Source organism: Petaurus breviceps, unplaced genomic scaffold (genome assembly GCF_028583685.1).
Source record: "Petaurus breviceps papuanus isolate PSGF00001 unplaced genomic scaffold, PetGlider_PUasm1.0 90903, whole genome shotgun sequence".
Lineage (NCBI taxonomy): Eukaryota > Metazoa > Chordata > Mammalia > Diprotodontia > Petauridae > Petaurus > Petaurus breviceps.
This window is the reverse complement of record NW_027187376.1, coordinates 18,445,922-18,469,922: the sequence shown is the minus strand read 5'-3', so window position 1 is coordinate 18,469,922 and position 24,001 is coordinate 18,445,922. Positions and strand designations below refer to the sequence as shown.

The following is a 24,001-nucleotide window of genomic DNA, read 5'->3' as shown; positions in this document are numbered from 1 at the left end:
TGTATCTGAGGCAAGTTTTGAACTCAGGAAGATGAATCTTCCTAACTCCAGGCCTGTTGCTCCATGTACTATGGCGCCACCTAGCTACCCAGCAGGATGGTGTGTATAGGTTGGTGGGCAATATGATGGGGGCAGGGAAGTACTTGACTGGGGATCTTATAGCCTGTGTTTAAGTTTGGCATGATATCCTAATAGCTGTGTGACTTTGCATAAATCAAACTAGCTCATCACTTGTAATATGAAGATGATAATACCTGTCCATGGGTAGTTAAAAGGAACAAATGATAGAATGCATGTTGAACATTCTACAACACTATATGGTGCCAACTTAACAAATGTTATTTAATTAGAATACTATTTGCAGAAGGTTCTAGATTCTGAATTAGATGTTTGCATTTGGTTTTCCATTGTCCTTAATTGTTAAAGATGTTAAGAACTTCATTTCTTTTAGAATGAAGATCAGTTTCCCATAATGTTGAAGTAGTTAAATTGGTTCATCTGCTACATAAATCTGTACCCTGACTAACCAGTTGACTTTGATTTTCCAGAGGCCAACTTAATACTTTTGTTAACAACACAATTAATTTTAGGGGGGGGAAAAGAAATCCAAATCTGGTTCAGACAATGTGAGCAAATTAGGAATGTTTTTGGTGGCACTTAGTCTTTTAAGATTGAAAGAATTTGACGAGCTGCCCTTTGCTGTTACCAGAAATGGAATGGAGAGACCACTGGTCTGACCCACTGTTGTATTAATTTATGGTCCAAATCTTATTATTAACTTCAGTGCAAAATATAATCTCTTCTTAAAATGCAATTTTGGAGTGAACAAATCTCAATTAGAAGAAAGATCCTATGGATGTATTTTTGGATATAATAATTCTATGTTAAAATAGTTTAAGGGAAGGAAACTTTCCCTAGGGAACAGTATTCTACCATAAAGTGAATGGGAAGCTCAAAGATAATCAAATGCTCATGTTATTTTTTTAAACTTGAGAAATCCTATTCTAAATTACTAAAATTTAGACATTAAAATTATTTCTCAGAGGAGATTTGACGTAAGAAAGAATAAAATGGGAAAGGTGCTCTGGACTCAGGCCTAACTAAACTGTTGTATCTAAATTTGTGTATTTGAACCAAACTGAATGTAAGGTTTTCAAAGTAAACACAATCTGTCCCTGATAAGATCATGTTTCTAGGTTTGTAGACAAGCATGTAATTTATCCAGTATATAATTTTTCCCTAACATTAAACATTTGAATTAAACTAGGAGAAGCACATATTAACATTTTTTCTAATAGCATATAGTGAATCTGTAGGCTTTCTTGTACAGTTTTAATTTGTTGATAGAGTTGTCATTCAAAAATTAAAATGTATAATATTTTCAGTGCATGAAATTTATACGTTTTCCTGGCAAAAATAAGTGTTAGCTAATAAAGTTAATGGCAACTTCAGAAAAAAAAGAACAAAGTCATTAAACTTTCATTCTATATTTAGTTAGCGTAAGTTAAAGGACAAGATTAAATTTCTCAATCTTAATGCTTTAGAAAATGATTTATAGTGGTAAATGTGTTTTTTTTTTTTCATTTTAAACATAGTTTTTGTTTGATACTAAGCATGAGCAATCTTAAAACTTTAGACCTATTTATTGTTTGGTTAGGACTTTATTGGTATAGGGAAGTCTTAGTGTTGAAGCTCTACCTGGAACACTAAGAGATTAAATGACCTTCTCATCATCACACCACTAGTATGTGCCAGAATAAGTAGCTCTAAAACTTGGGTTGTCACTTGCAGGCCATGTCCCTGTCCTCCATGCTATTTATTGCGTCTTGGCCTTGTTTAATAGTATTTCATAAATGTGGCCACCAAAGACCAGTGCCTCATCATGTTTTGGAGGTGACCCTGGTTCTTGAGGGCCAAGTGAGCAGAACGTAAGCTTTGTTAAATCATACAGTGCTGGAAGGAAGAACTTTGAGTATAGGTATACTAATGGCTTGGTGTACAGTTTGTCTCAGGACTGGTCTAATTAAGTTTTAAGAGGTTGATGACCAAATAGCTTAGAGTGTGGTAAATTCTTTTTCTAAATTATAAAAGGAGATGTGATATATTTTAATGGAAAGAGTATTATTGGTGACAATTATAGATTCTTGATGTATTGGACAATATTATAAAGATACGTATTTTATAGGGATCAGTATGGTACATGATATTACTCTGGTAATTTAAAATTTAAACAAAAACTCTGGTGTTTAAGGTCTATTAATAAGTGCATGCTGAATTTATTTTTTTGTAAGAGTTTCTAAACCTGGGATTTATGAGGTCTGGAAAAATTCCAAGGTCCATGAATTTGTTTATTTAACATTTTTTTTTGATAGCTACATTTCAATAAAATTGGTTTCCTTTGGATCCTATGTATTTTATTTTGTACATTTAAAAACATTATTTTGAGGTATCCATAGGCTTCACTAGGCTGTCAGAGGGGTTGCTATGACACAAATAAAGATTAACCTCTGTCCTATAGAGAATTTATTTCAATTCAACAAGTATTTGAGTGCAGCTGTGTCCTGATTGATTTGGCATTTGCTAATACTTTACCTTAAACTTATTTTTAAAAGGAGCTTATTCACTTGTCATAAGAACATGCATATTTACACACATACTGTCCATTTATGTATGTTGCTACCAGATAGCAAAGAATCCCAGGCAGTCCAGTCATTTTACTTGATATACAAGATGTATTTCTCTCTTTGAGGCCTCCTGATTTAACTTGATTTTCCATTTCTTATTATTTAAAATAGGAACTCTTTATTAAAATGAATATTTTAGTGCAACTTAAAAATTATATAGTTTCACTTTTATTTCGAGTAATATAACCTAATATTACAACTTTAAAAGCAATAAATACCTAGGCAAAGTTTTGCACATACCTTTACCTTTTTAAAAATCAGTTTATTGCAAACTGAATCTTGTACGTAGATTAAATTAGAATGATTGATAGGTTACCTTTATGTTAAAACCTCAAGGCTCTGGAGCCTCAGACTCAGAGTCCTCCGGGTTCTAACCTTCCTGTTGACTCAGACTTATGCTTGGCAAATCTTTTCTTATGATTGTTTTCATTCAAAGCATACTTTTGAAGTTTTTTTCAGAATTACTTGCTTCACCTCTTCCTGGCCAGCAAATATATCCTTTTTTCCTCATGAAAGAGAAAAAGTCAGAATCGTACCCCCTCCCCCCCAAAAATGTTTCTTCAGAGCATAAACACCCTCAGGTGATCTTTTGCTTTATTTACTCTTTAGTTTTCCCTTCTGCCAGGTTTTTCCTAAAGAAGCTCCTACCATAATTTGCACACAGTATTCCTGTAATAGCCTGGCTATTAGCAATGACTTGAAATAGCGATCCAGAAGGTTCAAATCTTCAGAAACCATTTTCTTAAAGTTCTCAGTCACTTAAAATGCTTGAAAAACAAATTGAATAAGGTTTTAAGTAGTTTTATCATAAACTGCTGGGCATTGTGAGAGATAGGAAAAAGTGTGCACTTAACCTTCTTTGAGTTTGATTACATCTGCTTGGTCTCATTTTGTACTCTCATTTTTGTACTATTCATAAAATCATGGGATTTTGAATTAGAATGAGACCTGGTCATCCAAGCCAACGCCATCAATTTGTAAATATGGGAACAGAAACATGGAAAGGTGAGATAATTTGTCCTGTGTTTCCCAGGTGGTTAATGGTAGTACCAGTCCTGGAACTCGGGTCTTCTGGCTCCCTTTACAGTATTTTTTATTATACTGTGCTGCCTTCTTGTAATGTTTTATATTGTTTTTAGGGTTTTTCATATGTATATTAGTTCTTTAAATTCTTCATGTATACACAAAAGTATTTCTTACAGTGCTATCAAATTGTAGGTATTCAGTAATTTAACTCAGTGAAACATTTATTAAACACCTATATATTAGGGGAAAATCATTAGGTAATATGCAAGCTGAGTATGATATACACTGTACATAAGAACTATAGAAATTCAGAGTAAGAAGGAATAAGAACTTTTTACAAATATCACAGTTATTGATTCAGAACATCAAATATATGGTACTACTATTGTTCTGAAAAAGGCATGTATTATTTGCAATTGGGCTCACAGATCTTGCCCAGTTAATACTATATATATGTGTAATTAGGAAATTAGGTACATAAGACCCAGAAGCTACAGAACATAGTAATTCAATGATCACTAAACCCAGGAATGCCATCTACTGAGATGAGAGCTCAATATTTGACAAAAAAAAAGTGCTGGGCAAATTGTGTGGTATTTGGGGAGAAATTAGACTTAGGCTCCCATCTCATACCATAAACCACAGTAAATTCAAAATGGGAACATGGTATAAAATATAAAATATTATACAGTAAATCAGTTAGAGAAGGGGCCGGGGTGAGGGGTGGAATGGAGCAGCAGCAATGTATTTCACAGCTATGGGATAGGAGGAGAATTGTTAACCAAAGAAGGAATAAAGATGATCACAGGAGAAAAAACAAGGCAATTTTAATTATATGAAATTGAAAATTTTGTATAAACAAGATCAGTGCAGTTAGAATTAATAGAATTTTATTTATTTTGCTAAATATTTCTCCAATTAATGTAAAGAAATTTTTAACATTCTTCTTTCAAAATTTTGAATTCCAAATTCTCTTTCTCCTGTCTCTTTTCTACCCCCCGAGAAGGCAAGAAATATGATATTGATTATACCTGCAAAACATACTTCCATATTAGCCATGTTGCAAAAAAAAAAAAACATAGACAAAACAACAAGAACAATAAAGAAAGTAAAAAATGTACACTTCAATCTGCTTTCAAAGTTTGTCATTTCTCTCTCTGGAGGTAGATAGCATTTTTCATCATGGATGCTTTGGAATTGTCTTGGATCATTGTTTTGACCTGTAGCTAAGTCTTTCACAGTGTATTATCATTACAATATTGCTATTACTGTGTATAGTGTTCTCCTAGTTCTGCTTCCTTCACTTTGTATCAATTCATATAAGTCTTCCCAGGTTTGTCTGAAACCAGGGTAGTTAGAATTAGATGGAAAATAGTGAATTGGGATATTTACCGTACATTTGTCTGTTATGCATGATATATAGGAAGTTGATATAAATACATTGATCTGTACATTGTAATACAATACTATTAAAAAAGCTTACTAAAAGCTTTTTCGTTCATTCACATACATATTACAAAAGCTATTTCTACCTGTTGAGAAGACAAGAGATCTAATACTCATTATATATGAAATAATACAAAGCATTGCTGCATTAGCCCTGTTTCAGGGGAAAAAAAACAAGAAAAAGGTAAAGAAATATGCTTCAGTCTTTGAGTTTATTAGTTCTCTATCTGTAGCTAGGTAGCATTTTTCATCATATTTCATCATGAATCCTTTAGTTACTAAATGTTTCATAGTTCACATATTGTTACAATGTGTGATCTTTTTATTTTAGTTCTCACTTCATTTTGTATCAGTTTATATGTCTTTTTCTGAAACTGTCACCTTCATAATTTCTTTAAAAAAAATTTTTTTATTTTCAGTTCCAAATTCTCACCTGCCCTGTGTCCTCTCCCCACCCATTGAGAAGGGAATAAATATGATACCCATTATCCACATAAAGTTATACAAAATATATTCTCATATTAGCCAGGTGGTGGAAAAGAGAGAAACAAACAAGAAAAGTAAAGTGAAAAAAGAACATGCTTTAGTTTATACTTAGAATTCATCCATTCTCTCTCTAAAGGTGGATAGCATTTTTCCTCCTGAGCCCTTTGGAATTGTCATCTATCATTGTAGTGATTAAAGTAACTAAGTCTTTTCACAGTTGATTACTGTATTACTGTTACTGTGTACAGTATTTTCCTCATTCTGCTTACTTTGCATCAGCTCAATTAAATTTTCCTGAATCAGTTCCCTTTATCATTTCTTACAGCACGTCATCACAAATACCTTTTTTAAAAATTTATGTACTATTAGTTTACAACATTCGGTTCCACAAGTTTTTGAGTTTCAAATTTTCTTCCCACCCCCACCTCGGTGGCATGCAATCCCATATAGGTTCTATATATACCTTCACACCAAACATTAGTCTTGTTGTAAAGAAGAATTACAACCAATGGAATGAACAATAAAACAATGAGAAAGAAGAAACAAAACAAAACGATATAAAAAAAGAGAGAGACCAAGTAGTTTGCTTCAGTCTGCTTTCAGACTTGGTAATTCTATGAAGTGGATAACCTTTTCCATCATGAGTCTTTTGGAGTTGTCTTATAACCTTGCATCGATGAGAAGAGCCCAGTCTTATTAGTTATCACAGATACAATGTGTCTGTAATTGGGTACAGTGTTCTCCTGGTTCTGCTCCACTCATTTTGTATTTATATAAATTCTCTCCATGTTGTTATGAAGTTTGTCTGCTCCCCATTTCTTATAGTACAACAGTATTCCATTGCATTCATATACCATAACTTGTTTAGCCATTCCCCAATTGATTGGGCATCCCCTTGATTTCCAATTCTTTGCCACCACAAAAAGAGCTGCTATAAATATTTTTGTACATTCGGGTCCTCTTCCCACTTGTATGATCTCTTTGGGATACATCCCTAGAAGTGGTATTGCTCGGTCAAAGGATGTGCACATTTTTATAGCCCCTTGGGCACAGTTGCAAATTGCTCTCCCGAATGGTTGGACCAGTTCACAACTCCAACCAACAGTGCATTAGGGTTTCAATTTTCCCACATCTCCAGCATTTATCATTTTCCTGTTTTGTCATGTTAGCCAGTCTGACTGTAGAGATGCCTCACAGCTATTTTTGTCAGAGAAACTTGCTATAAAGTTTTCCCCAGTTTCCTGTTTTTCTTCTAAGTTAGGCTGTATTGGAGTTTTGTGTGTGTGTGTGTGCATAAAACCTTTTTAATTTTATGTAATCAGAATTAGCCATTTTACTTCCTGTGATCCTCTCCATCTCTTGTGTGGTCACGAACTCTTCCTCATCCATAGATCCGACAGGTAATTTTTAACTTGCTCCCCTAACATCCTGTATTATCCTTAGAAAGTTTTATCTGCTACTTGTACTGCCCCATTTTGCTTCCTTCATTAAATTCAACAAACATTTGTAAAGGACTGTCAGCTATTAAGAATGCAATGTTAGCTGAGGTCTCTGTAGAAAAAGCATGGTACAAATTAAAAGAGCACTGGATTTGTGGTAAAAAAAACATGGATTTTTTCTTAAGTTCTTATTTTTTTTACTTTATTTTGCCTCTTTATGTTCTTAAAAGGTGGCATGTTCTCTAGCAATAGAATTATATTCTGGAACCTTGTGTCTTAAAATTTAGACTATAAATCTACTTTTATGATTCACCTTCTTTCCTTCTCACAGGTCTTTATTGTCTCTGTCCATGACATCTGTGCCAGTGAACCTTAAAGGGCTATATAAATGTGAAATTATTATTATTAACACTATGGAATACTTTACCTTAACTACACTCAAAAATGGTTAGTATTAACCTTAATCTTATCACCAGCCTCTAGTATTCCACTTCCTTGTTTACAAACTCTGAAATTCTTTTCTTTGATCATAATATTTTATCCTTCCATCTTCCCTCAACCTTTCAACTCTTAACTCTATTTTTTATCCTCACTGTGACCTCCATTTCCTCCATTCTCAGTTCTTTCCCAGGCTATTGCCCCTGTTCTGTTTACATCCTCTTCCCTTTTCTATCTTGCCCTCTTGGTGAACCAACTTAACTATTCCCCTTTCCTGCTGGATATTCTCTCCTATAGGTTTTCATGGAATTTTTCTCTCTTCTATCTGGCAACCATTTCTTCTTGGTCTCTGCAGGATCTGTCAGTATCCTCTAAGGCTCTATCCTGACCACTCTTCTGGTTTTTTTTTTTTTGTTTGTTTTTTTAAAGCAATCTGGGTTAAGTAACTTGCTCAAGGTTACACGGCCAGTTATTATTTCTGGGTGTGGTGCTAAGTATCTGAGCCCAGATTTGATCCCCAGGTCATCCCAACACTGGAACCGGTGCTCTTATTCTCTGAGCCACCTGGCCACCTTTAAGCAATCGGGGTTAAGTAACTTGCTCAAGGTTACACGGCCAGGTGTTTCTGGGTGGGTGCTAAGTGTCTGAGCCCGGATTCGATCCCCAGGTCATCCCGACACTGGAGCCGGTGCTCTTACTCGCGGTGCTACCTGGCCGCCCCCACTCTTCTGTTTTTACACTATATGCTCACTTGGTGATCCCATCAAACCCCTGGATTCAAATATCATCACTATGAAGATGATTTCTAGATCTAAACATACACTTTTAGATGCTGTCCTGAACCTCATTCCCACATCAGGAGCTTTCTATTGGTTGTATCCCATTTGAACTCAAATTCAACATTTATTTTTTTAAATTTATTTTTATTTTTTTAATGTTTTCTTGCTTTTTGGAGGGCAATTGGGGTTAAGTGGCTTGCCCAAAGTCATGTAGCTAGTAAGTATGTTAAGTGTCTGAGGCCGGATTTGAACTCAGGTCCTCCTGGCTCCAGGGCCGGTGCTGTATTCACTGTGCCACCTAGCCACCCCAAATTCAACATTTCTAAAACAAAGCTTTATCCTCTTTCTTACTCCCCAAGCTGCTCCTCTTGCATATTTCCCAGTTTCTGTTGAAGGCATGTTGATGTAAACATTAGTCAGCCTCCTGATCACCCAGACCCCAAAGCTGTGTTATTCTTGATCCCTCACTTTCACTGCATATATCCATTCTGTTGCCAAATCTTGTCATTTCTACCCATATAATTGCTCTGATATATGTCTCTTTCTCTCCACTTATACAGCTATCACCCTAATTCAGGCCATCATTACCTCTCTTCTGGACCATTGTGATAGCCTTCTAACCCCATCTTCATCCTCTACCCAGTTGCCAGTATGATTTTTCTAAAGCATAAGTCTGATAATATTTTTCCCCCTCATTCCATGAATTCCAGTGGCTCCCTATTATCTCCAGGATCAGATATAAACATTCCTGTTTGGCACTTAAAGATCTTTATAACCTGAGCCCTACCTTTCTAGTCTTCTCATACTTTCTTCATCTCCATGCAGTCAGCTACACTGACCTGTTTTCAGTAGTCTCAAACATAACACTCCCATTCTCTTATATTGTGCCTTTTTAGTGATCATCCCCCATGCCTGGCATGTTCCCCCTCCCCACATTTATCTCAGTTTCCCTGCCTTCCTTCAAGACTCAACTTAAATCTCACTTTTTTTTTTTTTTTTTTGCTTTTTGGAGGGCATTTGGGGTTAAGTGACTTGCCCAAAGTCACACGACTAAGTAAGTGTGTCAAGTGTCTGAGGCTAGATTTGAACTCAGGTCCTCCTAACTCCAGGGCCAGTGCTTTATTCACTGCACCACCTAGCCTACCCCTAAATCTCACCTTTTGCTGGAGACTGGCCCTGCCTCTCCCCCCCAGCTGTTAGTGCAACTAAACAAATCCACACATTGGTTGTATCTGAAGATCTGCATCTCATTCTGCACCTCAAGTCCATTACCTCTTTGTGAACTACCATCTGTCCACTCTGTATGTATTTTGTATGTGCCTAGTTATTTAGACGTTACCTCTACCATTAGAATGTAGGGGTCCTTGAGGGTGGGGCCTCTTATTGCACTTTTTTGTATCTTCAGTGCTTAGCACAGTGCCTGAGGGCCCCTAGTAAGTCCTCAATAAGTGATTGTTGACTGATGAACTGTTAAATTTGAGGTGTCAGTAGGACAATTAAATAGATAAGAGATAGGTTAGAGATGCAACCCTCGAGCTTGGGAGAGAGAGGAAGAAAGAATTTTGTGTGTTAAAGTTTTTTGCACTGTAGGTGACAAAACTTGTACCATTAAGTGCTTGAACCAATTTTTATAGCCTCTTATCTGTAATTACTGTGTTTTTTTTTTTTTTTGGCTGCATCACCCAAACTGGTATTACGGCCCAGATGTTGCAAACATCCAGGTGGGAGACTTTGGCTGTCTCTGTGTATATTGTGAAAACCCATCCATGTTACTCATTGAACTGTCTGCCATACCAGGTGAGAACATGGTGAAACTGTCTGTATTGCCCCACATTTATGGGTGTTGACACACTCAAGTTGTCTAGGCACCACTATACAGATGATACTTACTTTGGCACTGGCTTTCTCTACATATTCTTCACGGAGCATCTGAGTCCAGCTTGCTAACTAATTTGTACCCAGGTTGTGTCTTCAGGCTCTATCTTATTATTTATAACTACAGCTTCAGGCAGCCAGAAACTTGTCAAGAATCAATCATAGCATTGTGCTAACAATGGGGATACAAAAGAGGCAAGGAGTGCACAACAGTGGAGAAAAACAGCAAAAGTGTGCTGACAGGACAACCTACTGACATGTCTCCTCTTCCACAGCACCTCAGACTATGACACACCTTTTCAGAACTCTTATGGTTTTTAGTTTATATTAAGAAGTCATTGTGGTGGTGAGGTGGGAGGATGAAATAAAGTGGTGGGACAAGCTAAAAATACAAACCCCAAAATATTTATTACATTCCCTTTTCGAACCAGGCACTTAAAGACCAAAATGAAACAACTCCGGCCTTCAGGGAGCTTATATTACTTTAAGGTTGCTGTCAAAGTTTCAAACCAAAATCTCTCTGGGATTCCACACTGCATAGTTAGTAAGAAATCATCATCCCTGAGTGCTAGAAGAAGAAACACTGCCAGTGGACTGACTCATCAATAAGGCACATGCATCCAGATGAATGAAGATACTGATGGGGATGAAAACCACTCTGGTTTCTGTGTAGTCCCAGCTCCTCAATCATCATTTACACTGTAACTCCTTAACCTGAAACTGAGGCTTGGTCAGAATTTCTGAAGTGGGTCTCATTCACCTTAATTGTTCTCTGCTGGCCCTTGGAAAAAAAAAGATAGGGGGGAAATGTCAACCCTGTCTCACTGTGGACCAGCCTTGGTTCTGGGGCTTCTGGTTCTTAGGGTCCTGATTCTTTTCTCCTGTGGTTCAGTGAACAGTAAACTGACTTATGCCTAGTGCTTGCCAAATATTTAGGGAGACTTCTTCCTGGTCCTGGGCATCTTCAAGGGAGGCTACCTTCTTAAAGGAGTGTTTCTGAGAAGAGCATCAGCTACTTATACTAGAAGATGAAGTTGCTTTACATAAATTTCTGACTGTTTTCTTTGACATCTCTCATAGAAGCTACAGGATGGTTTCTTTATGGGTGCACAAATTTGTAAACAGATTGTTGTGATGCATACACACTTGGCTCAGAGGTGGCCAGAAAATAGTGCTCCTCTTTTGTGACTCCAAAGAGTTGGCATTATCACCCTCTGAGTCAGTGAAGAAACAGGAGCAACACAAAATGTTCCACGGGGGATGTTGTATACTTATAGATACTGCAGTCTGCAAACACTCAGAGTTACAGGTGATAGAAATGTCACTGTAAAGGAGCATGGCATATGCAGGTAGGTTATGGTATACTTTTTGGGGAAGACCTTTGGGCAAGCAGGGGCATTAGGGATACCACCAGGAAGTAGATGACTCTGACAACTCCTCAGACTGTCTCTCTCTCTTCCTTCCTTCTCCTTCCCCCTCCCCCCTCCTCTTTTTCTCAACCAGACTCCAAGAAAAAAAGCCACCTATGCTACTTATCACCATTTTCTCTCTTCTCACTCCTCAGTTCTTTGCAGTCTAACTTCCAACTTCATCATTGGACTGAATCTTCTCTTTCCAAAGTTAACAAAGATCTCTCAGTTGCCAATCTTTTTTCTTTTTCCAGTATTCTTCTTGACCTCTGCTGCATTTGGCACTGTTGGCTACTCTCTCCTCCCTGGGTATTCATGACACTACTTCTTCTTAGTTCTCCTACCTGTCTTTTCCTTTCTCATCACTTTTCTGGCTCACCATTCATATCATGCATCCAAACTGTGGGTGTACCCCAGTGCTAAAAGCATTTTACATATATTATTTCATTGATCTGCACATAAAATCAGATCTGCACAATAGCCTTATTTAAAAAAACCAAAACTGTGAAGAAGGTAACTATTATCCTCATTTTACAGATGAGGAACTGAGGCTGAGAGAGGTTAGGTGACTTATCTAGGATCTCACAGCTAGTAAGTGTCTAAGACAGGATTTGAACTCATGTCTTCCCTACTCCCATGTCCATTGCTCATCTACTTGGTTACTTAGGTGCTAGGTCATCTTTTCCTTCCCATCTTTTAAATTTCCCTATTTGTGCTGAACACTCTACCATTTGTTCACTTTTACATGTTCATAATCTCAGCTCTCTAGGACTCTTCACTCTCCCTCATCCCATATACCTAATTGTTTGCTAAATACTGCTTTTTCTACCTTCATAACTTTATCACATTTTGCCCCTTTTCTGTACTCACACAGCTGCCATATTAGTTCAGGCCTCCATCATGTTTCACCTGAATTATTGCAACAGCCTCCAAATGAGTCTCCTTGCTGCAATTTTATGGCCACTTCTATCTGTCCTACACAGTGTTCCCAACTGGGTTTCCTTAAATCCAGATCTGACCCATATCTCTCCTCAGGCCAACTTTGGTAGTTCCATATGCCTTCTAGCATGAAATATAAACTCATCTGTTTAGCCTTTAGGGCCCCTCACAGCCTGTCTTTCTAGCTTCATTGGAATTACTTACTTCCCCAACATTCTTTGATCTAGCCAAATTGTCATAATCTCTACTACTCACACTATGGAGGCACTAGCACCTCTGGTATGAGGGCCTGCTGAGCTCTTTTTAGTGCTGCTTATCCACCTTTGGTGTTTATCTGCCATCCAACTCTTCCCTGTGGCTCCAAGAAGTTATAGTATGTGCAGTGGCCTCACCCTGCTAAAACCGACTCAGCAGATAGGCTAAACTAGGTTGAAGGTAACAAACAGGCTTGAAAGCCTTCCTTAAGTTTTAAGGGCATGTCTACCTCAAGCCTGTGAAAATTTCTGTTGGTGGAATGGGCAGATGAGAATAATTTATTTCAACAGCCTTTGTGAAGGAGGTGAAGCAGGTGCTGTAGAGTGCTTAGAGCTTGGTCAGACAGGCTCTAATGCTATATACTACATCTTAGGCCATCCCTGTCTATCTTGACTTGTGTCTTGCCTCTGGACTTTGATGATTCTGGAAGAGAGAGTGAGGCAGATGGAGCAGCTCTGCTGCTTTTAAATCCAATTCACATGCAAGTCAAGATATCACTCTGTGATGTCATTGGTCTTCTTTGAAAAAAAAATTAATTTTTAGTTTGCAACACTCAGCTCCACTGTCCCTTGAGTTTCAAATTTTCTCCCCCTCCCTCTCCTCTCCCCACCATGGCAGCATGTAATCAAATATAGGATCTACAAATACCTTCACATTAAACATTAGTCAAGTTGTAAAGAAGGATTATAACCAATGGAGTGAACAATGAGAAAGAAAAAAACAAAAGAAAATGAAAAAAGGAAGAGCAAGTAGTTTGCTTCAATCTACATTCAGACTCTGTAATTCGTTCTCTGGATGTGGCTATCCCTTTCCATCATGAGTCACTGGTCCTCCTTCAAAAAGGAGAAGGAACCACAGCAAACAAACCCATGCCTGGAATGTGCACCCTCTTCATACAATATCTTCAAATACAACTCAAGGACCATATTCTTTCTACTGAAGCCTTTCCTCATCTACCCCAACAGCTAGTTTTTTTCCTCCCAAACAACCTTATGTGTAAATACTATGTAATTTATTCTCTTGATATTTTGTATATACAAATCCTTTTTGTTATTTGTTGTCTTCCTTGTTAGAATACAGGCTCCTTGAGAATGGGAATTGTTTAAATTTTTGTACCATGGTGCCTAGCACAATGCTTGGAACATAGTAAGCTGCTTAATAAATTTAAATTTGCTTGGTGATTGATTTGTCTTTCATAATGTTTGTTACATAGTCAGTATTTTGCAGATGCAAATTGGTAGCACTAGGTGCCTATATTACAAGAGAGAAGAAAAAACTAAATGAGTCCACCCTTAAGAAAATAATTGAAGGAAATGGCTTTTAGTGTCAGGGTTCATAAAGAGAAGAGAGAATGTACATAAAACATTTTGCAAACTTTCAAGTGCTATTTGTCAGTTTCTGTGTTTTTTTCCCTTCATGAATTCTTGGAATCCTTTTTGGCTTTAAAGGGTCCGTCTTTTGTCTCCAAAGTGAATGTTTAGGTTTGTTGGTAGATTGATTCTAGGCTTAAAGCCCGCTTTTTAAACATTTGTGTAGTAGTCTAACCTTTTCAATGTTTTATATGCATATATACATACATGCATATGTGTGTGTGTAAAATTTTTTTTCTGGTGGTTTGAAATATTTTGGTTTTTTTTGTTGTAGTCTTGAAGTTTGATGATATGTGTGGATCAATTACAGTGAATTTTAACTTTCTCCTTGTTGAAGTTTTGTGGATTCCTTTAATTTGTAGGGTTTCACGTGTTCTTAGTCCTTCTGGGAAGTTGTCTTGAATAACTTCTTAAAATATAATTAGCAGATTCTTTTCTTTTTTTTATGTGTTCCAAGACACCAGTAATTTTGAGGTTCATCTTCCTAGATCTTTGCTCCAGCTATATAATTTTTTTTTCCTGCATAGCTTCCAGATATTTTCCCAGTTATTTTCTAAGCTCTCTTACCACAGCATTTCAATTACATTTTCTGCTCTTTGCTTCTTCAATGAAGTTTTTAGATTTTATATGTCATTTTATTTTATTTATTTTTCTATAAATAATGTACTTATTTTTAACTTTTTACATGTGTTTACAATATCTTTGTGTCCTAATATATATTCAAATCTTTGTAAAAGATTCTATGTGGTACTGAAAAATACATATATGCTATTGGAGATTCATTTAGAAGATCCCATAAATCTAGTTTCTTTTTTAAATTAAATATGGTTTTATTATTTTAGTACATAATCCAAAATTTATGCAATGAGAGCAGACACTGGATGATTCATGTTTCCAATTGGGAGCATTTCCTTTGTCTTGTAATACCAAGTTAGCTGGTCTCTAATTCAGAATCAGACAGAATTTAAAATCTATCCTTTCTGTCTCTCTCAACATGCTTGCAAACAGCAACAGCTTTCTTGATCAGGAAGCTCAGAGACAAATTCTTTGGACTTCAGTGTTCTCAGAACTGCATTGCCTGTTACCAAGTCTACTTGTGACACACCATGAGAATCTCTCAGGATCATGCCAGTCTGGAAAAACTTCAGACCCTTCTTGTCTAGCTTATAGATCTGCTAGTTCATGTCATCTGAGGTGAGCTTCTGCCATATTGGCATGCTGTAGACTCTGCAGTGCTGCAACAGTACACCAGAACTGACTGAAACAAGCCTTTACAGGGAATGTGCATACACCCCACGATGGCACCAATCAGGCAGCAAAAGAGAGCTTGGTTCTAGAAGAAATTTGATTAATTCTGTATTTTGCTTTTATTTTTATTTTAGTTTTACCTGAAAATGAAAAGGAGAAACACTGATATCTCCTGTCATTATTTTGTCACTAAGTATTCTTGTAGCTTAGTTAGTGGATTCATATATTATGGCATTTGTAGTGTAATAAGATTAAGATTGATATTGGTTTGATCCTGACTGTAACTCCATGGTATTTGGATTACTTCTTTCTGATTACTTGCAGTGACTTTTCTTTGGCCACGTAGCTCTATTTGGCTCTAACATTCCTGGGAATTTTCTTTTTGGGTTCTTTTTTAGGAAATGATTGATGAGTTCTTTCAATTTCTACTTTGCTTACTGGTTCTTTGATATCTAGGAAGTTTAACCATTTTAAGTTCCTCATTATTCTTTCATGTCTATTTTTTTATATTTGTCTTAAGTCTTGGTTTTTTTTTTTTTTGCACACATGCACACAAATCTAATTTTTTTTTTTGACATTTGTTTTTAAAACTTTGATTTCCAGACTCTTTCCCTTCTTCCCTCCTCACCCACCCCCACTGGAAAGACAAGCAATCAGTATAGGTTTTGCATGTATAGTTATGCAAAACATTTCCATAGTAGTTATATTGTGAGAGGGATTTTTCCTCTTTTTTTTCTATTTTTTCCTATATTTCCCTCCATCCTAGCCTGCCCCCCACTTATTCTGTTTTCTACTTTGACCCTGTCCCTTTTCAAAAGTGTTTGTTTCTAACTACACACTCCCCCAATTTGCCCTCCCTTCTATCATCCCCTCTTATTGCCTTCCCCCCTACTTTCCTGTAGGTTAAGATACCCAATTGAGTGTGTATGTTTTTCCCTCCTTAAACCAAATTTAGTGGGAGTAAGGTTGACCCATTCCCTTTCACCTTCCTTCTCTCCCCCTCCATTGTAACAGTTTTCTCTTCCCTCTTGTGTGAGATAATTTACCCTATTCTGTCTCTCCCTTTCTCCTCCCATTGTATTCCTCTCTTACCTCTTAATTTTATTTTTTTAGATATTATCCCTTCCTATTCAACTGATCCTGAGCCCTCTGTCTATGTATACATGTACACACTTATACATGCACTCACATATGTATTTATACACACATACATCCTCCTATACATACATAGATATATATGTATGTACACACATATATCTATATATCTATATACACATATGTATTCCCTTCAGTATCCTCATACTGAGAAAAGTCTCATGAATTACAATTATAGTTTTTCCACGTAGGAATGTAAATAGTTTAACTTGAATAAGTTCCTTATGCTTTCTTTTTCCTGTTTACCTTCTCATGCTTCTCTTGCCTCTTGTATTTGAAATTCAGGTTTTCTGTTCAGCTCTGGTTTTTTCATCAAGAATACTTGAAAGTCCTCTATTTCATTGAATGACCACATTTTCCCCTGAAGCATTATACTCAGTTTTGCTGGGTAGGTGATTTCTTGGTTTTAATCCTAGTTCCTTTGATCTCCAGAATATCATATTCCAAGCCCTTCAATTGTATGTTATTTTAAATAATTTTTTCAGCTCTTTTGAGATTGTCCTTTGATTCTTTTGGAAATTTCTTACATGCATTCAGGTATTGCTTTATCCAGTTGGACTTTTTTTTTCAGCTACATTTATATATTTACCTTTCTTAAATTTTGTGTTCTCCTCCTCATGGTGTGGAAGTGAACATGGGTTTTCAAAGGCTGCACCAATCAATGCAGCTAAAGCTCTGATAAGTCCTAACAAACTGAAGACAGTCCTGATGATGGCTTACTATTCTGTTGCCTTTGGACCAGACTAATTACATTTGTATGTTGAAACCTCGTTACCAGAGGTTGGTCACCATATGTTACTTGAATTTGTGTGTGTGTGTGTGTGTGTGTGTGTGTGTGTGTGTGTGTGTGTAGTAACTCACCAAGTCATTCTATGGTATATGTGGGAGTTTCTGGGGCATATAAATATAGTCTGTAAAATAGACTATGAAATAGGATGTTTTTTTTTTTACTCAAATTATTTGGATGTGCTTATTTTTAATAATTTTAAGTAGCAAAAATTTGCTTTTTTTCCCCTTCTACCCAAAGTCCCCAGTTGAAAAAGAAAGAAAAATGGAACTTGTGTTGCAAACATGCTTAGTCAAAGAAAAAACCCCCTCTGTATTGCCTATCCTCCCCTCCCCCCAAATCTCATTCTGTACTCTGAGTCCTTCATGAGTCCTCTGGAATCATGATTAGTTTTATGCTGATCAATGTTCCAGAGTATTTTAAAAATTGTTTATTTTTACAATATTGTTTTCATACAAATTATTCTCCTGGTTCTATTGACTTTATTCTGCATCAGTTCATAGAAATTTTTCCAGGTTTCTCTGATACCAGTCCTTTCATCGTTTCTTGTGACACAATAGTGTATTTGATCACATGCATATACTATAACTGGTTCAACCTTTCCTCAACTGATGGTCATCCCTCAAATTCCTATCCATTCCCAGTCCCAAAATAGTTCTAAATATTTTTGTACATCCTTGGAGTTCATTTTGCTTAAATCTGATTCCTTCCTTTTTCTACCCTTCCTCTAATTCCCCCTTCTCCCTTTTCTTCTTTCCTAATTTCCCTGTTGAGTGAAATGTATTTCCTCACCAAGCTTTATGTATATTTTTTCCTCCGTTCATCAGTTCAAATATCAACCATTCCCTCTACTCCTTCCCTTTCTTTGTATAGACTTCTCTTTTGTGTACCCTGATTATGTGAGATTAATTTTACCTAGCCCTCCTCCCCCTTCTCTGTCTCTTTCTCTCCCAGTGTGGTATGTAGTTTTCTTTATTTTTTCCATCTCTGGTTTAGCTGTCAGGACCATTTTTTTCTTTTTTCTTTCTTTGTTTTGCTTTTTAGAGGGGGAAGGAAGGGCAATTGAGGTTAAGTGACTTGCCCAAGGTCACATGGCTAGTAAGTGTTAATTAAGTGTCTGAGGCTGGATTTGAACTCAGGTCCTCCTGACTCCAGGGCCGGTGGGCCATTTAGCCGCCCCAAGGACCATTTTTATCTTATATTAGGAGCTTAGTAGGATCTCTTTTCCCCCATTTTTGCAAGTAATTTATGTAATATTGGAATTCATTTTCTTTGAATGTTTGATAGAAGACACATGCAAATCTCTGTGGTACTGGGATTTTTTTTTAGTTCTTTTTAAAATTTCTTTTTCTGACATTGTCTTATTAAATTTTTAAATTTCCTGTTTTTTAAAAATTAATGTGTTTATTTACTTTTAGTTTACAACATTCAGTTCCATAGTCCTTGAATTTCAAATTTTCTTCCCCTGCCCCCCTCCTGCCATGACAGCATGTAGTCAAATATAGGATCTACAAATATCTTCACATTAATCATTAATCAGGTTGTAAAGAAGCATTATAACTGATGGAATGATCAGTGGCCAAGAGGAAACAAAACAAAACAAGAAAAAGAAACAGAGCAAGTAGTTTGCTTCAGTCTGCGTTCAGACTGCAGCTCTTTCTCTGGATGTGGGCATCTCTTTCCATCATGAGTCTTTTTGAGTTGTCTTATGACCTTACATTGCTGAGAGGAGCCCAGTCTATTGAAGTTAGTCATCACATTTACATTGTGTCTGTGATTGAGTACAGATTTTTCCTGGTTCTGCTCTTCTTGCTCAGCATCAGTTTATATAAGTCTCTCCAAGTTATTATGAAGTCTGTCTGCTCCTCATTTTTTTTTTTTTAAGCAATCAGGGTTAAGTAACTTGCTCAAGGTTACACAGCCAGTTATTTCTGGGTGTGGTGCTGAGTGTCTGAGCCTGGGATTCGATCTCCAGGTCGTCCCAACACTGGAGCCGGTGCTCTTACTCGCTGAGCCACCTGGCCGCCCCTGCTCCTCATTTCTTATAGCACAGTAGTATACCATTACATTCATATACCACAGCTTGTTCAGCCATACCCCAATTGATGGGCATCTCTTTGATTTCTAATTCTTTGCCATCCTGTTTTGTTAATCCAGGTACTTTTTAGTTTTTAAAATACTCCATTTCTTTGATCATTTTTGTTTAACTGACCAAGATAGTTTGCAATAGCTCCCCTGGTGCTATTGTGAAGGAAAAGTCCCCCCAAACTAATAATGTACTACATAATCAAGTCTGCTAGAAACAATTTTAGTTGAATATAACATTGTTCTATATTCAAGCTATTTCTAGCTTAGAGAGAAAGATGTCCACAGTAGTATAGTTCATCATATCCTCTGACATGACTATACCCCAAAGATGATTTTTATATAACATAGGAATGTTGAACCAAGAGAAGATCATAATATGTTGGTTAATTTTGGATTAATTTTCCAGAACTACTAAGTTCCTTCCTGGACCATTCCCCTTGATTAAAAAATAGTTCCTTCCTGTGATCATTATCTTAACCTTGAATTTTAAAAGAGAAGACTGGTGGATCATGACTTAGTCATTTCTGGTGGGAAGACTGATCTTTTTTAGACATGTTGTTTGGTTTTTACCCTTACTCTGTTTCAGAGGAAGATCTTAACTTTTGTTTTTCCCATTTTCCTAAAGGGAAAAATCTAGAAAGAGTTTTATGTTGGAGAAATAGTATTTATTGATATTTCTAGAAAAACTTATAAGAGATTTAACTTTAAAAAAAATTACTTCATTGTCTTCTACCAGCTTCTGTTGGATTTTGTTATTTTTATTTTTAAACCAGGCTTCTCCATCCAGTATTAAAATGTAAAACTGCACTAAGACTTTTGGACCACTCTGTACTTGTTTGATTTTGTGTAGGAGAGCCAGGCTTTTCTACAGCATTTGTATAAATAGCTAGGTGAGAAGTAAAAAATGAAATGACAGAGGAAACAAAGTTTCAAGCTTCTGAGCTTATCAAACAGTTTGATTATTAAACAGTTCATTACCAGTTATCTAACAAATTGGGACCAGTTGCCTTCCTCAACTTTGGCCCTGGACTCCAAATAAGGGGGGAGACAGACTTTTTTACATTAAAAACAATTAATTCAATAAGACTAATTAATTAAAAGAAAAAAACCAAAAATTAGATAATCCACTTGCTAATTGGAGGAATTAGGGACTTTCCAGATTGGGAGGTGAAGATCCAACAGGTGCAATAAAATAGGTGTCTCACTCTTGTATTCAATCAAAGTGTCTGTAAGGAACATGGAAACAGTAACTGACTGACCAGTGCAGAGCCAGTTTTCAAATAAGACATATAGGTTGCTTGAGATTTATAAGTAGGAGAAAACTCCTTGCATCAATCTTTGGATCTGATTGGGTTTCTTGTCAGCATAACCTAGGTCCCTAGTTAAGGATTTCTAAACAACAGGTAGAAGTAGTTCAGCTTTCCAGCCACACAGGGCTAGTTTGAAACAATACAATAAGGTTTTCTCTCAGTTCCCACAACTGAATTATTGCAAGACAGAAGTTGGACTAAATTCATAATTGAGTAGCAAGGGAACTGAGCTAGCTTCAGAATTGACTAATAAGATGGAGTCAGTATGGTTCACTCAATTCCCATAATTAACCACTTGAAGTAGTAATTACTTCAATACTCTATGCTATCTTAATCTTGAATCTATTAACCATTTTTGCATACCCATTATCCCCACCTGGCTTCCATTTACTTTTCTGGTCTTATTTCATATTATTCACCTCATCCACATTCTATTTCATTCATAGGCCTCCTTGCTGGTCCCTGTGTATGGTAGGATCTAATTCCCAACCTCCATAGTTTTGCACAGGAGACTGACTCGGCCTTGTCGGTAATACCTTTGTTATAGAAATGTTAGCTATTATTATTTTCACCTTGGTCTCCTAGAACAGAGCAAAGTGAAATGTGTGTAAGAGAACCCATGACAGTGTGGGGGAAAAGTTAGTAGAACTGAAGATAGCAGCACAGCTGTTTAGCATGATTACAGTTACCACCTGTCTCCTGCTGCCTCCTCATTGTGGGCTGGGCTGGATGGTCAGCTGTGTGTGCTTCTTCCTAGGCTAGCAGATGGGCAGACAGGCTTGCCTAGTCCCAGCACTCCACGCTGAACTCTCATCACTCCCAGCATTGTAAATCTCCTATATATCCTGGCTCTCAAGGCTCCATATCTGGCAGGGCAGAGATTGAGCCTGAGTTTCCATCCCCCCAACCCTCTAAAGAAACAAGAGGAGCTAGCTCATTTAGGGCTTAGGAGAAACTGCATCAAAAAGAGCAGGAAAGGAACACACCCGGGAGCCAGAGTGGGTAGCTTTATCATCCAGTAATAGTCCAAAGCTAGCAGAACCACCCAGCTCTCACTCACCTTGGAAGCATATGAATGTAGTTATCCATCCATAGGAGACTGGGGCCTGCCCAGGCATCTTGACATTTGTCTAACTTTCATTCTTCTTTCCTGGAATAATGTGTCTCCCCAGGCCTGGGACTTCACCTCCAGACCCTTGCCATCACTCCCTTACAATCAGGAAAGATCGCCATTTATTGGCAGAATTTCAACAATAACTTTTGCATAATTGGTGCATGAGATTAAAAAATGAGAATCATGATTTAGTAAGCATACCAGTGATACGCTTTTATTTGGATGTCTTTGGGATATTGTGATATCTTCTTTAGCTATGATAACCATTAACATTAAATATCAAAATAATTAAACTTAGGACCAAACCTTCAGGTAATAAGTCAAGATTAAAAAAAAAGAAGAAACCTATTCAATTACATTGCTGTCACTAAAAATATCATTATTAGTTTTTGGTGAGAGTAGAAACTTCATACTGTTAAAATTAAGAAATTTAAAAATACTGACTTTATCTTTTGTTTTTATGTTTTATAATATAGAGTAGTACATTATATAATTTATAAATATGTATGTATATTTGTGTATTTACATTTTGTATATATAAACAGATATATAGAGAGTATATGTTCAGGAAGTATTTTTACTGATAGGAATGCATGATCAAAACATATGGAGATTATTGTTTTAGAATCCTTAGCTTTCTTGAAAACCCAGCTTACTTCCAAAACCAGGCCTTTTCTCTTTCTTCTGGGGGGTTAGTTCTCTTTCCCTCCTTATATGTATTACTTTTTAATTACTTTATATACAAAAGTCAGGTTGTTATAGAGGGTAGAGAACTGGCCTAGGACCTGGAAGACATAGATTTAATTGCTACATGTGACAAACACTGACTTTGTCATGCTGGGCATGTCACTCTTGAAGCTCTAGGCAGCTGTAAAACTGTATTGCACAAGAGAAGGTTTTGAGCTGTATTGGCAGCTCCTTATATGGAAGTTACCTATATACTACTGAAATTTTTGAGAGAGTGTGTGTATCATATCTATTTATTAGACTCTAAGCTGCTTGACAGTTGGGACTCTTATTTTGTTATCATTTTGTCTTTATTTCCTGGTCACCTAGCATAGTAACTTGTAAATAGTTGGTGCTTAATAAATGCTTGTTGAAGTGAATCTTCATCCTCATTGCATCTAGTCATTATTCCTCTCTTACCTTGTAGCATTTTATAGATGCTTCTTCTGGGTATTAATTCACTTAATCAAATTCTTGTTATTTTTAGTTACATCTCTTACTTCTATTGAGGGCTGGTGATTGTCATTTCATTTGGTATCTTCATATCTAGCATTGATTGAATTAAATTTTTTGAATCCTTGCCTCCATATCACCTAGCTCAGCACAACTTTTTTTTAAAAATGTTTTTCTGTTTTACCCCTGTATTTATGAGTATCTCTCTTTCCTTCTGCCTAAGTTTAAAAAAGAAAGGGAAAAATGCAGTTCAGCAAGACCAACCAACATATTTACCACATCTGATAGATGAGTATATATACTATTTGACCTCCAAAGTTCCCCATTTCTCTGATGGAGGAAAAAACATTTTTCTCAACTCTCAGTCCAGACTTTGTCATCATAATTACACAACATTTATTTCTTTTTTGTTGTTCTTTCCATTTACATTGTTGTAGTCATTGTGTAGAGTAGATTTCTGGTACTGCTTACTTCACTTTGTATCAGTTCCAATATTTCTCTGAATTTTAAATATTCATTAGTTCTTATAGCCCAGTTTTATTTATTCTTTTACATTTATGTACTATAGTTTGTTTCACATTTCTCAGAACAATGGGCACCTACTTTATTTCTAGTTCTTTATTGCCACAGAAAGTTCTTCTGTGATTATATTATTGGCATGTAATGGACCTTTATTTTTGTCTTTGACCTCTTTGTGTTATATGGCTAGCAGTGGGATCTTGGATCAGAGTATGGTCATTTGAGCCACTTTTTAAACATCATACAAATTCCTTTCCAAATTGGTTGGACCTAAAAATTCACAGTTATACTAACAGTTTATTAGTGTGTCTGTGTTGCTGCAAGCCCAACATTGACTATTTCTATCTCTTGTCATCTTTGCTAGTTTTCTTTGTGAAGTGCAATCTTAGTTGTTTTGATTTGCTTCTCTCTTAATATTAGTGATATCTGAGAACTGTTTGTTCTTACTCTTTGTT

General features: G+C 36.5%; 1 protein-coding gene across 4 annotated transcripts in view; it reads left to right on the top strand.

The window, feature by feature from the left end:
• NBEAL1 (neurobeachin like 1) overlaps positions 1-24,001 on the top strand; it is a 204,769-nt gene that overhangs the window by 11,096 nt on the left and 169,672 nt on the right. For 3 of the 4 annotated variants that reach the window (XM_069075326.1, XM_069075327.1, XM_069075325.1), the window contains exon 3: positions 10,003-10,095. The exons of the other annotated variant lie outside the window; for it this stretch is intronic. In XM_069075326.1, the coding sequence (XP_068931427.1) occupies positions 10,003-10,095 (93 nt within the window). The remainder of the gene's footprint in view (positions 1-10,002; positions 10,096-24,001) is intronic. 4 annotated transcript variants of the gene reach the window in all.